At 45.0% G+C, this 17535-nt stretch overlaps 1 protein-coding gene across 1 annotated transcript in view; it reads left to right on the plus strand.

Moving 5' to 3' along the window:
- Positions 1–6226, plus strand: part of LOC140428409 (brefeldin A-inhibited guanine nucleotide-exchange protein 2-like) — a 162341-nt gene extending 156115 nt beyond the window's left edge. Inside the window, exon 39 of the mRNA XM_072514827.1 lies at positions 720–6226. Within this exon, the coding sequence (XP_072370928.1) occupies positions 720–881 (162 nt within the window). The 3' untranslated portion in view covers positions 882–6226. The remainder of the gene's footprint in view (positions 1–719) is intronic.
- Positions 6227–17535: the final 11309 nt, after the last annotated feature.

The raw sequence follows: 17535 nt of genomic DNA on the forward strand, positions 1-17535 counted from the left end.
TAATTTTTTTTAAATTTAGCATATCCAATTCATTTTTTCCAATTAAGGGGCAATTTAGCGTGGCCAATCCATCTAGCCTGCACATGTTTGAATTGTGGGGGCGAAACCCACGCAAACACGGGGAGAACGTGCAAACTCCACATGGACAGTGACCCAGAGCCGGTATCGAACCTGTGACCTCGGCGCCGTGAGACAGCAGGGCTAACCCACTGTGCCACCGTGCTGCCACTCAGTTTAATTTTTAAAATTTCCATTACACTGGTTCACTAAATTTATTGTACTCTAAGATTCTAATCAGATTTTGAGTCTGTGTAGTTAAATGTAATGTCTCTTTGCTACAATTGTCCTTCAAACTATGTGCAGAGCTGGAGAAATTTTATTAAAAATAAATAAGTTCACAAAAGGCTACAGATGTTAACACCTGCAAAAAAAATAATTAGAGAGCCACTGAAGCATAAAACCAATGGGAACCAAAAATGAGTAATAACATTGGCAAAAATGCCCTTGGGTGTCTGATGTTATGAAATGTTTGTGATGTAGATCTGTACATTTTACAGGCAGGTAATTTATTCGGGTATGATACTGAATTCCTGCCAAAGTGAGGTGCTGGAATGCTTGATCCTAAGCTGGATCATTTAACTCATCACACTTTTAAATTAAAGAAAAATACATATGTTTTCAGTCCATATCTCTGATGTTTCATTTTGTTTTCCTTGAAGTTTAAGATCCATGCATCAGCCTACTACCCATATTTGTGTGAAATTGTGCAGTTTGACCTCATCCCAGAACTGAGAGCTGTTTTACGCAAGTTCTTTCTACGAATCGGCTTTGTTTTTCAAATCTGCCATCCAGAAGAGCAGCGACAAGAAGATGCTACATAATGAAAAGTCAGCATGCATTTCTACTTCCAACCTGTAAATGGTTTCCCTAATATTACCTGTTATAGTTAAAGAAAACATTAGTTTTGGAGCTTATTTTGAAAATTATATTAGACAATTCCAAAATATTGAGATATTTGTCAATGATGTGTATCCTGTCTCAAAGGGTACTCATGAGGCACTTATCCTGAATCCCTTTGTATTCTATAGTTTGCATTTTTATTTTTTGTTTGTCTTAAAGGAATGTCTGCATTGTTTTCCTCTTTTATTTTAAGTTTTTTAAAATACCCAGTTAAATCATTTCACAGAGTTTGAATTGTAATGTATGTCCACATTATGGGATACTACTGTCTTAAGCAGTAAATAGTTGAGATAAGTATCTGGTTTGAACGCTGTACAGTGTAAAATGAAGTCATTAGCGTCATGAATCATTTATGGTTTCAGTGCTTTTAAATTATGAGTCAACCGTTAAACCAATAGATGTATAATTTTGAATTGCAGTTGTGATGTGCCCAGAAACACACTACGTGAATTGCTTTTTGAGGGAATGATGGTAATTGAAAGACACAGATAATTCATTTAGTGGGGCAAAAATGGCAGTTTTCAATTCAGTACTTCTATGCTCAATTCAAATTTGTGTTTGGTGGATGTGATGAATCTGAGATGTTTTTGAGATCTACTTTTTGCATTGTTACAGTGGAGTTTGCAAACTCAATTTACCCCTTAAATTATGACCATAGTAGATCATAGAGAAGCACAATTACAAACTTGCAATAAGAAAATAATATTAATACCCTTTGAGAATGAAGTTGGATTTCAGCGTGGCTCTTCTCAAACAGAGAAAAGTATCTTTCAATGCAAAACAATATACATATTATACAAAAATTGTATTTGATGAATTGACCTTGATGACGCGTTTGGCAAAATCTCTTAACTATGAGAATCACCGGGGAAACCATTTCCTCATTTAACATTTCTTAGCTAAGGCTCTTTGAATCCGGTAGTCCCTCAAGGCCAAGTCCTACGGCATGGCAATGTGGATTATTCCTGAAATCTGTGCAGGTTTTGGCAACATTTCAAACTCAATTATTTTTTAAACTGTATTAAAGTTGTGCTTGTTTCCCTTTAGGGAAACTGTACATTTAAACTAATGAAAAACAGTTGGATGTGCATAGCCTATACTCCCTTGGAACAACTGCAGCCTAATACATAGCCTGACTTTGCACCAAGATATTAACCAGCAGTTAGATATTAAATAGTACCTATCAATACCTGGTGGATCAATATCTCATGTTCTGAGTTGGAATGTTGCTCGTTGACACTAATCTTCCCTCCAGTGGTGGGTAGTTTGGTTTCTTTGCGTTTCACATGCACATTTACCTCCAGTCTATTTCTTGAAAAGTACCTGTTTAAGAGCAGAATTTAGATCTTTTCTATGTTGGTGTCAGGAGGATGCTTGTGCTACCTAGTCCCAAAGTGCAAGTGTCAGTCTACAAGTTACAAATCCAGTATGAATCTGAGCATTTAACATATCTGGCAGGTTAGGCTCACTGTTAACTTGTGAGTCCTGTGTTTTACGAACTGACAAAGCAAAACTCGACTGGTGCCAGTTGGTATAAAATGAAATTATGTACTTCCCAGACATTCAACACTTTCTACAACTTATCAATGTGTGGATTGGGTAAGGCATTAAATGAATAGCTTCTAAGCATTTGCATATGAATGATGATTAGAAGATAAATATCATCTGACTTAATTTCAAATTGGGATACCAGGTATTGGTGTCAGTAGGTCAGCAATTGGTTCTAGTACAGTTACATTAGGAAAAGCTGGAGAAAGAGAACAAGAGGAAAATGATAAAATCCATATTGTTTGCTAAATTTCAGTAATTTCCTACAGAAATATGGAGCTCAATGAGCCTTTTTCTTTGCTCTGTTAAACCAGCATTGTCAGGTGCTTGGTAGCCCACTGCTCTTCTCAATATCAGATGGTAGAAAGAGTTAGGACAAAGCCCTGAAAGAAAAAGGTAGATTCATGACATAAAATTAATCCTGAAAGGATAATTAAATTTTCCTGTTTACTATTATGCAATAATGACAATGTATTTAATTTATTCACTTGAAGTGGGGGAAAGTAATCTAGCATTTATACACAGGACACTGTACAGATTAGTTTTTGAAAATATTGATTTGTTTGAATTAAGGTAATTAAGGGATAAGTTTTTTTGACCCCCCAATCCTCTCCCACCTGAAAGTGTGAACTCATAATGAAGTACAGTTGCACAAGCACTGGTTGCACTTTGAGCTAAGGGCCATTACACATGTAAGAACCAATTTAGTTGATGTCAGTAGGTTATTTGACTGTGGCATGCATTATAAACAAGCTAGATACTGCCCAGAACTGATTGAGTGATGGCACACTCCATACAGACTGAAGATCCAGTTGTGGATTTCCTGGTGGTCTCAGCTTGTTCTATCCTGACCAGTGCATTTACTTCTGAGCTTTTGAGACAGCTGTGGTTTGGACAGATTTAAGTCTTCATGTTGCAATAATGATACACTGAGAACCTTGGGATAGGAACCAAGCTGAAATCTTATTGTAGCGAAGGGACGTAATATTCAAATCATGTTATTTATCGGAGTCAGGGCAATTCATCACTACCTTTCAGATTTCAGAATGAGCTATCTTGAATTCACTCCAGGTTATATGTATGTACACTTCATACAGTGTGGTTGATGGAGAGGATAATATTTAGTTCCGGCTCTGTATTTCTGTTGACAGGAGTGTGTTCTGTGTTGGTGAGTGATAACATCAACACCCACAATGATTGTGGTGTAATGAAAAGGTTTATTAAGTCATGGCTTACATTAACAAGCAAATTCTGATCAAATATATTAAATTATACGGAAATGAAATGGATAATTTCAACTTATCACATTACAGATGCAATCAGCTTGGCCATCAGTACAAATTCTTCAAAGTAGCTCTTCAAAAGTCTCGTCAAAAAATAGTGCTTTACAATTGTCAAAACAAAACAAGAACAAATAGATGATTTTGTTGTAGCTGTAACTCTGGCATCAATTGAGCACTAAAATTAACCTCCACTTGTAATGTACATGGATACTACCAATGGTATCAAAGTTAGGTGTAGAATTTTTGGTTAGCTGGAATTTTGCTACATTTTTTCTGATTCTAGCATTCTGGTTTGATTTTGTTCTAATGGTGTGGGTAGTGGAAATGTGCTTAATTATGTATGTTTCTTTTAATAATTTGTGTTAATTCAGGTATGAACAAAATGAATGACTAAACATGGCAGCAGCAAATTAATTAATTTGTTAAAGTTTATATTTACAAGGTACGTCTAATGATTGACCACAGATGCACCAAGTACTTTGTTTGAAGCAGTTTATTTGCTCATAGTTTAAGACAACTAATTTGCTGCCTAATTCTGTAAACCTCCTTTCATATCTATTCCCGTAATTGATTTACTGCGGAAGCTTAGAAACTTTGGTGTAAGCATTAAAATAGCTTGCGGATTTTTGCAGTCTTGCAATGGTATAGGTAATGCATCTCGTCTTTCTTGTGAGACTACCTGAGGCCTCATATAATTTGCATTGTTCACCATGCAGCGTGACTGCTATGAGCGTGAAGCCCATTTTCACATAAAAAGATGAAACACTAATGTAAACTGGTGCTTTTTAATTCTCTCTGCACCAATTTGTCTCACCAGCTTTTTCTTAAGCAGTAAAACTGTTAACAGAGCTTTCTGACTAGCGAGTTCTTGCCATGTTTGCAGAACATTGCAGTCTGAGTTGCTGCTCAACTCTACAGCAGTGCTGTTGGATACTGGAGCCGTGGCTCTTCATTTGCATTTCTTTTCAGAGGCTATTGATAATGTAATTAGAGATGAAGTGTAACCTCAGCAAGTGCACCAAGCTACTTAAATAAAACATATTCAGCACTTTTTAGTTGGCCTATTTGTAAATTATTTATTTTTTAATGGCCTGACCATGTCTTGTGGTGCTTATGCCACCATCGTACCCAACTGAAAATAGCACGTTGGCTATATTTTCTTGTATTTGGTTTTAATGTGAGTCCAGTATTCTATGCAAGAAAGGTAGGGTAAAATGGTTAACACATGATAGTTGCAATTAAAGTGAATGCATCCTCAAAGTAACACAGGTTGTTACCATGGTTACCTTGGGTGTCCTTGTCATTACTCAGTGTTGCAGCTGTTGCACTCACTGCTTCTAAAGGCATTAAAGCATGCCTCTGATACACCGTCAAAGTAGTCTTCATGTGCAATGTTAAATGATGTGTGATGGGAGCCAATCCTCAGCCGAAGTGTACATCCATGGATTTTCCAGGAGGGAATCACTGGATGGTGATCCAGAGCAGGGATTATTGGATAGTGATCCTGACCAGGATCTCTTCCTTTTCCTAGCTAACAATCGCGATAAGCCATTTCCTTTCTCCAGGCTGAGATCACCTAACTTATGGATGAAAATGGAACCATGTTATTCCATATAACTGAGTACCACACCAGACAATGTCTTCTCAATGAGTCGTCGGGGAGACTAATCAAAGGTTTCATTGGAAATTCTCTGTTGAAGAAATAGCTGATCCCCGATTATGTTGAGACAAATTTTTGTTGTTCTTTGGAGCTTAAAAATGTTTAATTGCGAGGATTAAATGTCCCAAATTTGTAACTGATGTCATGTACTCACAATATAAATTTTAATCACTTAATTTGCTGGTGCCATTGAAAATACAAAATCGCCTTTTGCTTATCCCACCAGACATTCAGTTAATGGAAACAATATGCCCATGGTGCAAATTAAAAAATAATCTTCACTGAATCCTGAAAAAATTGAATTGTTATGATTACCATATCCAATCGTAGCTCCATTTCAGTGTACAATTTGGACTGTGTGTGCAGAATGTTATGTTTACATATTTAAGTTTTTGGACATTACATTATTGAGACGATGTAAAAGTTAATTATTAATGGGTCTAATGAATGAGAAATATATAACTGTGAAGTGCATTAAAGAAGACGCATAATTTAAGAGCATTCCTTGCCACTGTGGATGTATAAATATTTTGGAGGAACAGATAAAATATATAATATGAAATAACAATGTAAAGTTTTCTATGTCAAAATATTCTGTATAATACTACTGATTGGAATTGGATAATCAGTTAATAAATCAATGAGGTTTTACATCTTCTAAGTTGCTCACTACAGTTGATGATTAAAGCAGAATTATTTGCACTAGTGTGCTTTTTAAAGTGTATGTAACAACAGATGATTTATGTGACAGATCATAAAGTTATTGCTGCTTCTATCTGTGTTTGAGAAATTCCTTGAGTTTTACTTTTCCACAATTGGTAACCTCTAACCTGGCATATTTCTCACTCTACCATTGCCAACAACTCTTGGAAAAAATTCTGAGGGACAGAATTAATCTCCATTTGGGGAGGAAGAATTAATAAAGGGTTATGAAGCATGGTTTTGTCAAAGAGAGATCATGGGCGCGATTCTCCGACCCCCACCGGGTCAGAGAAACGCCGGGGGCTGGCGTGAATCCCACCCCCGCCGTGTCCCGAATTCTCCGCCACCAGAGATTCGGCGGGGGCGGGAATCGCGCCGCGCCGGTTGGCAGGGGCGGGAATCGCGGCGGTGGGCGGGCCCACCCCCGGCGATTCTCTGGCCCGCGATGGGCCGAAGTCCCGCCGCTGTCAACCCTCTTCCGCTGGCGTGGATTAAACCTCCTTTTGAATGGCGGGATAAGGCCGCGCGGGCAGGCTCCGGGGTCATGGGGGGCGCGCGGGAAGACCATATTAGTGGTGTAAATAGTCAGGAGGAAGCCTTAGATTACAGGATGATATTGACAGGCAGAACAGTGGCAAATGGAATTTAACCCTGAAAAGTGTGAGGTAATGCATGTTGGGAGGATTAACGAGGCACTGGAATATACAATGAATGGTAGGACATTAGGAGATACAGAGGATCAGAGGACCTTAGTGTGCATACCCATTGATTCCTGAAGACAGGTAGATAAGGTGGTTAAGAAGGCTTATCGGATACTTGCTTTTATTAGCCGAGGCATAGAATATAAGAGCAGGGAGGTTATGATGAAGCTGTATAAAACGCTGTGTAGGCCACAGCTAGAGTAGTGTGCAGTTCTGATCATCACACTATAGGAAGGAAGTGATTGCACGAGAGAGGGTGCAGAGGAGATTCACCAGGATGTTGCCTGGGCTGGAACGTTTCAACTACCAAGAGAGCCTGGTTAGGATGGGGTTGTTTTCTGTGGAGCAGAGAAGGCTGAGGGGAGACCTGATTGTGGTGTATAAAATTGAGGGGCATAGATTGGGTGTGCAGAAAGGAACTTTTTCCCTTAGCAGAGGGGTCAATAACCAGGGGGCATAGATTTGAGGTAAGGGGTTGGAGGTCTGAAGGAAAACCTTTTCACTCATTGCCTGGAATGGGTGGCAGAGGCCGGACCAATCACAATATTTAAGAAGTATTTCGATGACACTTGAAATGCCATAGCATTCAAGGCTACAAGCCAAGTGGTGGAAAATGGGATTAGAATAGACAGGTGCTTGATGGCTGGCGTGGACACAATGGGCTGAAGGGTGTTTTTCTGGAAAAACTCTGACGATGACTCTGGTTCAATAAGAAGAGCATGCCAGGAGCCGCAACAGGCAGACCTAAAAGTAATGTGCCAACCTGGTGAGTCAACAGCACAAACTATATGCATGCTAAATGGCAGAAGCAGCATGCTGTATACCGAGATGAGCAATCCCACAACCAAGCAGTCCTTCCACATTCAGTTTCGAATGGTGATGAACAATTAAATAACAAGCAGAGGATGAGACTCCACATTCTCAGTGATGGCACGGTCAAGTATGTCATTGGTCAACCATTGCAGCAGCAGATGAGCACGCCCCGCACACGAATGACGTATTCCTACCCTCCCCCAACCAGTCCAGCCCATCCTCAGGCACAACTTCGACTCCACCCCCAGAGGCACGACTCCGCCTCTCCCTTCCTTCAACCAGCAGCGGCAGCGATAGCGACAGCCCCAGCATACCATGCTACGATTACACCCCTGCACCAAGCCCCACTCCCAGCGATACCGAACATGATTCCAGCGACCCCTTCGAGATAACATACATTAAAGCCCCTGACACAGACCCACCACCCGACGATTACGGATTAAACCCTTGCAGCTCCAACCTCGAATCAAGATTCTGGCACCGAGACAATTTGTTCAGGCTCATCCGGAATGATGAGGTGGACCTCAATTTGCCCCAAGCAGCTTTAGCATGACTACTCCAGTCAAGAGTATGGCAGCCGGGAGAAGATGATGACATAGAGTCTGACTCCCACCAAACGCATCCCTTTGTGACTCTGTTCACTACTGAGCAAGAGGTATCCAGATGATGGTAAAAAGGAACCGATGGAGAGTTACGGTGTCCTTTCTGATGGAACCTGCACCATGTTTGTAATGTATGTTTGTTCGTTATTGTGAATGTTAAATGTTGTTTGTTAATTTAAAGTTTTGATGGCCCCACGCCACCACACTTTTAACGCCCACTGGCAGTTAATGGAACAAGTTTGTCCACGGACAATCAATCATAACTACTCTCCTAATTTGAAGGTAATCACGAGAGGCAGCCCCCACGACGACCACATATTTGTTCCGTTCTTGCCGGTCGCTCAGGCAGTGGAGAAACGGCACTGGTCCCCGCCTTGCCTGAGGACCCCGCTCTGGTCAGCTACGCTCGGGTAGAGCACATACGCACTGATCATCGTCCTAGTGCTCTTTGGGGGGGTTTAAACTAATGCAGCAGGGGCATGGGAACCTGGATTGTAGTTTTAGGGTAAGGGAGAATGAGAGTATAGAGGTCAGGAGCTCAGATTTGACGTCGCAGGAGGGGGCCAGTGTTCAGGTAGGTGGTTTGAAGTGTGTCTACTTCAATGCCAGGAGTATACGAAATAAGGTAGGGGAACTGGCAGCATGGGTTGGTACCTGGGACTTCGATGTGGCCATTTCGGAGACGTGGATAGAGCAGGGACAGGAATGGATGTTGCAGGTTCCGGGGTTTAGGTGTTTTAGTAAGCTCAGAGAAGGAGGCAAAAGAGGGGGAGGTGTGGCGCTGCTAGTCAAGAGCAGTATTACGGTGGCGGAGAGGATGCTAGATGGGGACTCATCTTCCGAGGTAGTATGGGCTAAGGTTAGAAACAGGAAAGGAGAGGTCACCCTGTTGGGAGTTTTCTATAGGGCTCCAAATAGTTCTAGGGATGTAGAGGAAAGGATGGCGAGGATGATCCTGGATAAGAGCGAAAGTAATAGGGTAGTTATTATGGGAGACTTTAACTTTCCAAATATTGACTGGAAAAGATATAGTTCGAGTACATTAGATGGGTCGTTTTTTGTTCAGTGTGTGCAGGAGGGTTTCCTGACACAGTTTGTTGACAGGCCAACAAGAGGCGAGGCCACATTGGATTTGGTTTTGGGTAATGAACCAGGCCAGGTGTTGGATTTGGAGGTAGGTGAGCACTTTGGGGACAGTGACCACAATTCGGTGACGTTTACGTTAAGGATGGAAAGGGATAAGTATACACCGCAGGGCAAGAGTTATAGCTGGGGGAAGGGAAATTATGATGCCATTAGACGTGACATGGGGGGGATAAGGTGGAGAAGTAGGCTGCAAGTTTTGGACACACTGGATAAGTGGAACTTGTTCAAGGATCAGCTACTGCGTGTTCTTGATAAGTATGTACCGGTCAGGCAGGGAGGAAGGTGCCGAGCGAGGGAACCGTGGTTTACCAAAGAAGTGGAATCTCTTGTTAAGAGGAAGAAGGAGGCCTATGTGAAGATGAGGTGTGAAGTTTCAGTTGGGGCGATGGATAGTTACAAGGTAGCGAGGAAGGATCTAAAGAGAGAGCTAAGACGAGCAAGGAGGGGACATGAGAAGTATTTGGCAGGAAGGATCAAGGAAAACCCAAAAGCTTTCTATAGGTATGTCAGGAATAAGCGAATGACCAGGGACAGAGTAGGACCAGTCAAGGACAGGGATGGGAAGTTGTGTGTAGAGTCTGAAGAGATAGGCGAGATACTAAATGAATATTTTTCGTCAGTATTCACTCAGGAAAAAGATAATGTTGTGGAGGAGAATGCTGAGCTCCAGGTAAATAGATTAGATGGCATTGAGGTAAGTAGGGAAGAGGTGTTGGCAATTCTGGACAGGCTGAAAATAGATAAGTCCCTGGGACCTGATGGGATTTATCCTAGGATTCTCTGGGAGGCCAGGGAAGAGATTGCTGGACCATTGGCTTTGATTTTTATGTCATCATTGGATACAGGAATAGTGCCAGAGGACTGGAGGATAGCAAATGTGGTCCCTTTGTTCAAAAAGGGGAGCAGAGACAACCCCGGCAACTATAGACCGGTGAGCCTCACGTCTGTAGTGGGTAAAGTCTTGGAGGGGATTATAAGAGACAAGATTTTTAATCATCTAGATAGGAATAATATGATCAGGGATAGTCAGCATGGCTTTGTGAAGGGTAGGTCATGCCTCACAAACCTTATCGAGTTCTTTGAGAAGGTGACTGAACAGGTAGACGAGGGTAGAGCAGTTGATGTGGTGTATATGGATTTCAGCGAAGCGTTTGATAAGGTTCCCCACGGTAGGCTATTGCAGAAAATACGGAGGCTGGGGATTGAGGGTGATTTAGAGATGTGGATCAGAAATTGGCTAGCTGAAAGAAGACAGAGGGTGGTGGTTGATGGGAAATGTTCAGAATGGAGTTCTGTCACAAGTGGAGTACCACAAGGATCTGTTCTGGGGCCGTTGCTGTTTGTCATTTTTATCAATGACCTAGAGGAAGGCGCAGAAGGGTGGGTGAGTAAATTTGCAGACGATACTAAAGTCGGTGGTGTTGTCGATAGTGTGGAAGGAAGTAGCAGGTTACAGAGGGATATAGATAAGCTGCAGTGCTGGGCTGAGAGGTGGCAAATGGAGTTTAATGTAGAGAAGTGTGAGGTGATTCACTTTGGAAGGAAAAACCGGAATGTGGAATATGTGGCTAATGGAAAAGTTCTTGAAAGTGTGGATGAGCAGAGGGATCTAGGTGTCCATGTACATAGATCCCTGAAAGTTGCCACCCAGGTTGATAGGGTGGTGAAGAAGGCCTATGGAGTGTTGGCCTTTATTGGTAGAGGGATTGAGTTCCGGAGTCAGGAGGTCATGTTGCAGCTGTACAGAACTCTGGTACGGCCGCATTTGGAGTATTGCGTACAGTTCTGGTCACCGCATTATAGGAAGGACGTGGAGGCTTTGGAACGGGTGCAGAGGAGATTTACCAGGATGTTGCCTGGTATGGAAGGAAAATCTTATGAGGAAAGGCTGATGGACTTGAGGTTGTTTTCGTTAGAGAGAAGAAGGTTAAGAGGAGACTTAATAGAGGCATACAAAATGATCAGAGGGTTAGATAGGGTGGACAGTGAGAGCCTTCTCCCGCGGATGGAAATGGCTAGCACGAGGGGACATAGCCTTAAACTGAGGGGTAATAGATATAGGACAGAGGTCAGGGGTAGGTTCTTTACGCAAAGAGTAGTGAGGCCGTGGAATGCCCTACCTGCTACAGTAGTGAACTCGCCAACATTAAGGGCATTTAAAAGTTTATTGGATAAACATATGGATGATAATGGTATAGTGTAGGTTAGATGGCTTTTGTTTCGGTGCAACATCGTGGGCCGAAGGGCCTGTACTGCGCTGTATTGTTCTATGTTCTATGTTCTACCCGGGGATTCCACCCATTCTTACCCGCTGCGGCCCATACGCACCCCATTTTGGCTCTTTAAGTTCAAAACTCTTTTGTTTCTTTATGGCAACCCTTAGGTTGCTTCCAAATGCTATTTACATCCTCGAACACTGGGATGGTAGATCACACAGGCTGTGAGACGGCTAGCACTGTCAGTTTTTTTCTCGGATGTCTTGTCCAAAATATTTGGTTTAAAAAAAAAATGAGGGAGTCACAGATGCTGACCAATTATAATGGGCAATTGGCAACAAAGGACAGACAGACAGACATACGAGATCTTAAGCAAGATAATAACAAAAATTGTGCTTGTGTCCATAGAATTTCGGAACCTCAGAAGAAGAAAAGAAGAAGACAGAAAGAAGGAAAGATGAAGACAATCATCATGCTTTACAGTTGGATCTTAGCGAGAGCCCTCCAGTTGCGCGCGGACGCTACCCCCCCCCCCCCCAACCCCTTTAAGTGAATTAAAGTGCATCCGTTTTTTTGTGTGTGTTTTGTTTGTTCCAATAAAAAGAAATGTAAAACTCTGTGCTTGACTGCCAAGCCAGAGAGAGACCTGTGTTGCTGCTATTGGTACAGTTTATAATGTTGTAAATTCTTTTGATTGTTTGAGTCAGGATAGTTAGTGGTTCTAGTTTTTTTTTTAATAAATATTTTATTGAAAATTTTTGGTCAACCAACACAGTACATTGTGCATCCTTTACACAACATTATAACAATACAGATAACAATGACCTATTTTATATAAACAAAAAACAAAAAATAAATAAATATTAAATAACAAAAATGAAAACTAGCCCTAATTGGCAACTGCCTTGTCACAAGCTACACCCCCCCCCCCCCCCCGCCCGCCCCCCCCCCATCCCTCCCCCCCCCCCCCCCCCCCAAATCCTGGGCTGATGCTGCTGCCTTATTTTTTCCCCCATCTATCTATCCGCAAGATATTCGACAAACGGTTGCCACCGCCTGGTGAACCCTTGAGCCGACCCCCTTAGGACGAACTTAATCCGCTCTAGCTTTATGAACCCCGCCATGTCATTTATCCAGGTCTCCACCCCCGGGGGCTTGGCTTCTTTCCACATTAACAATATCCTGCGCCGGGCTACTAGGGACGCAAAGGCCAAAACATCGGCCTCTCTCGCCTCCTGCACTCCCGGCTCTTGTGCAACCCCAAATATAGCCAACCCCCAGCTTGGTTCGACCCGGACTCCTACTACTTTTGAAAGCGCCTTTGTCACCCCCACCCAAAACCCCTGTAGTGCCGGGCATGACCAAAACATATGGGTATGATTCGCTGGGCTTCTCGAGCACCTCGCACACCTATCCTCCACCCCAAAAAATTTACTGAGCCGTGTTCCAGTCATATGTGCCCTGTGTAATACCTTAAACTGAATCAGGCTTAGCCTGGCACACGAGGACGACGAGTTTACCCTGCTTAGGGCATCTGCCCACAGCCCCTCCTCGATCTCCTCCCCTAGCTCTTCTTCCCATTTCCCTTTTAGTTCATCCACCATAGTCTCTCCTTCATCCCTCATTTCCCTATATATATCTGACACCTTACCATCCCCCACCCATTTCTTTGAGATCACTCTGTCCTGCACCTCTTGTGTCGGGAGCTGCGGGAATTCCCTCACCTGTTGCCTCGCAAAAGCCCTCAATTGCATGTACCTGAATGCATTCCCTTGGGGCAACCCATACTTCTCGGTCAGCGCTCCCAGACTTGCGAACTTCCCATCCACAAATAGATCTTTCAGTTGCGTCATTCCTGCTCTTTGCCACATTCCATATCCCCCATCCATTCCCCCCGGGGCAAACCTATGGTTGTTTCTTATCGGGGACCCCCCCAATGCTCCGGTCTTTCCCCTATGTCGTCTCCACTGTCCCCAAATCTTCAGTGTAGCTACCACCACCGGGCTTGTGGTGTAGTTCCTCGGTGAGAACGGCAATGGGGCTGTCACCATAGCCTGCAGGCTAGTCCCCCTACAGGACGCCCTCTCTAATCTCTTCCACGCCGCTCCCTCCTCCTCTCCCATCCACTTACTCACCATTGAAATATTAGCGGCCCAATAGTACTCACTTAGGCTCGGTAGTGCCAGCCCCCCCCTATCCCTACTGCGCTGTAAGAATCCCTTCCTCACTCTCGGAGTCTTCCCGGCCCAAACAAAACCCATGATGCTCTTTTCTATCCTTTTAAAAAAAGCCTTCGTGATCACCACCGGGAGGCACTGAAACACAAAGAGGAATCTCGGGAGGACCACCATCTTAACCGCCTGCACCCTCCCTGCCATTGACAGTGCTACCATATCCCATCTCTTGAAATCTTCCTCCATCTGTTCCACCAACCGCGTTAAATTTAGCCTGTGCAATGTGCCCCAATTCTTAGCTATCTGGATCCCCAGGTAACGAAAGTCTCTTGTTACCTTCCTCAACGGTAGGTCCTCTATTTCTCTACTCTGCTCCCCTGGATGCACCACAAACAGCTCACTCTTCCCCATGTTCAATTTATACCCTGAAAAATCCCCAAACTCCCCAAGTATCCGCATTATTTCTGGCATCCCCTTCGCCGGATCCGCCACATATAGTAGCAAATCATCCGCATACAAAGATACCCGGTGTTCTTCTCCTCCCCTAAGTACTCCCCTCCATCTCTTGGAACCCCTCAGCGCTATCGCCAGGGGCTCAATCGCCAGTGCAAACAGTAATGGGGACAGAGGACATCCCTGCCTTGTCCCTCTATGGAGCCGAAAATATGCCGATCCCCGTCCATTCGTGACCACACTCGCCACTGGGGCCCTATACAATAGCTGCACCCATCTAACATACCCCTCTCCAAAACCAAATCTCCTCAACACCTCCCACAAATAATCCCATTCCACTCTATCAAATGCTTTCTCGGCATCCATCGCCACTACTATCTCCGTTTCACCCTCTGGTGGGGCCATCATCATTACCCCTAACAGCCTCTGTATATTCGTGTTCAGCTGTCTCCCCTTCACAAACCCAGTTTGGTCCTCGTGAACCACCCCCGGGACACATTCCTCTATTCTCATTGCCATTACCTTGGCCAGGACCTTGGCATCCACATTTAGGAGGGAAATTGGTCTGTAGGACCCGCATTGTAGCGGATCCTTTTCCTTCTTTAAGAGAAGCGATATCGTTGCTTCAGACATAGTCGGGGGCAGTTGTCCCCTTTCCTTTGCCTCGTTAAAGGTCCTCGTCAGTACCGGGGCGAGCAAGTCCAAATATTTTCTGTAGAATTCAGCTGGGAATCCGTCCGGTCCTGGGGCCTTTCCCGTCTGCATGTTCCTAATTCCTTTCACCACTTCTTCTACCTTGATCTGTGCTCCCAGTCCCACCCTTTCCTGCTCTTTCACCTTGGGAATTTCCAGCCGATCCAAAAAGTCCATCATTCTCTCCCTCCCATCCGGGGGTTGAGCTTCATATAATTTTTTATAAAATGTCTTGAACACTTCATTCACTCTCTCCGCTCCCCGCTCCATCTCTCCTTCCTCGTCCCTCACTCCCCCTATTTCCCTCGCTGCTCCCCTTTTCCTCAATTGGTGCGCCAGCAATCTGCTCGCCTTCTCTCCATATTCATACTGTATACCCTGCGCCTTCCTCCATTGTGCCTCTGCAGTGCCTGTAGTCAGCAAGTCAAATTCCACATGCAGCCTTTGCCTTTCCCTGTACAATCCCTCCTCCGGTGCTTCCGCATATTGTCTGTCCACCCTCAAAAGTTCTTGCAACCGCTCCCGTTCCTTACTCTCCTGCTTCCCTTTATGTGCCCTTATTGATATCAGCTCCCCCCTAACCACCGCCTTCAACGCCTCCCAGACCACTCCCACCTGGACCTCCCCATTGTCATTGAGTTCCAAGTACTTTTCAATACATCCCCTCACCCTTAGGCACACCCCCTCATCCGCCATTAGTCCCATGTCCATTCTCCAGGGTGGGCGCCCTTCTGTTTCCTCCCCTATCTCCAAGTCCACCCAGTGTGGGGCATGATCCGAAATGGCTATAGCCGTATATTCCGTTCCCCTCACCTTCGGGATCAATGCCCTACCCAGCACAAAAAAGTCTATGCGCGAATAGACTTTATGGACATAGGAGAAAAACGAGAACTCCTTACTCCTAGGTCTACTGAATCTCCACGGGTCCACACCTCCCATCTGCTCCATAAAATCTTTAAGCACCTTGGCTGCTGCCGGCCTCCTACCAGTCCTGGACTTCGACCTATCCAGCCCTGGTTCCAACACCGTGTTAAAGTCTCCCCCCATTATCAGCTTTCCCGTCTCTAGGTCCGGAATGCGTCCTAGCATTCGCCTCATAAAGTTGGCATCATCCCAGTTCGGGGCATACACGTTTACCAAAACCACCATCTCTCCCTGTAGTTTGCCACTCACCATCACGTATCTGCCCCCGTTATCCGCCATTATAGTCTTTGCCTCGAACATTACCCGCTTCCCCACTAATATAGCCACCCCCCTGTTTTTCGCATCCAGCCCCGAATGGAACACCTGCCCCACCCATCCTTTGCGCAGCCTAACCTGGTCTATCAGTTTCAGGTGCGTTTCCTGTAACATAACCACATCTGCTTTAAGTTTCTTAAGGTGTGCGAGTACTCGTGCCCTCTTTATCGGCCCATTGAGCCCTCTCACGTTCCACGTGATCAGCCGAGTTGGGGGGCTTCCCACCCCCCCCCCCTTGCCGATTAGCCATCATCTTCCTCCAGCTTCTCACCCAGTTCCCACGCAGCTGTATCTCCCCCAGGCGGTGCCCCCCCGCCTATCCTCTCCCGTACCCACTCCCCCCTTTCCCCAGCAGCAGCAACCCAGTAACTCCCCCCTCCCACCCCCCCCCCCGCCAGACCCCCCGCTAGCGTAATTACTCCCCCCATGTTGCTCCCAGAAGTCAGCAAACTCTGGCTGACCTCAGCTTCCCCCCGTGACCACGGCTCGCACCGTGCGACGCCCCCTCCTTCCTGCTTCTCTATTCCCGCCATAATTATCATAGCGCGGGAACCAAGCCCGCGCTTCTCCCTCGGCCCCGCCTCCCATGGCCAACGCCCCATCTCCTCTCCCTCCCCACCTCCCCCCATCACCACCTGTGGGAGAAAGAAAAGTTACCATACCGCAGGATTAGAACATAAAACCCCTCTTCGCCCCCCACATTCGCCCCACCACTTTGTCCAAACGTTCTTTTTAATAATCCACTCATTCCAGTTTTTCTTCTACAATAAAAGTCCACGCTTCATCCGCCGTCTCAAAGTAGTGGTGCCTCCCTTGATATGTGACCCACAGTCTTGCCGGTTGCAGCATTCCAAATTTTATCTTCCTTTTATGAAGCACCGCCTTGGCCCGATTAAAGCTCGCCCTCCTTCTCGCCACCTCCGCACTCCAGTCTTGATAAACGCGGATCACCGCGTTCTCCCATTTACTGCACCGAGTTTTCTTCGCCCATCTAAGGACCATTTCTCTATCCTTAAAACGGAGGAATCTCACCACTATGGCTCTGGGAGTTTCTCCTGCTCTCGATCCTCGCACCATAACTCGGTACGCTCCCTCCACCTCCAACGGACCCGTCGGGGCCTCCGCTCCCATTAACGAGTGCAGCATCGTGCTCACATATGCCCCGACGTCCGCCCCCTCCACACCTTCAGGAAGACCAAGAATCCTCAGGTTGTTCCTCCTTGCGTTGTTTTCCAGTGCCTCCAACCTCTCCACACATCGTTTCTGATGTGCCTCCTGTATCTCCGTCTTCACCACCAGGCCCTGTATATCGTTCTCATTCTCGGCTGCTTTCGCCTTCACGACC

The sequence above is a fragment of the Scyliorhinus torazame genome, chromosome 8 (genome assembly GCF_047496885.1).
Source record: "Scyliorhinus torazame isolate Kashiwa2021f chromosome 8, sScyTor2.1, whole genome shotgun sequence".
In the NCBI taxonomy this organism is placed as follows: domain Eukaryota; kingdom Metazoa; phylum Chordata; class Chondrichthyes; order Carcharhiniformes; family Scyliorhinidae; genus Scyliorhinus; species Scyliorhinus torazame.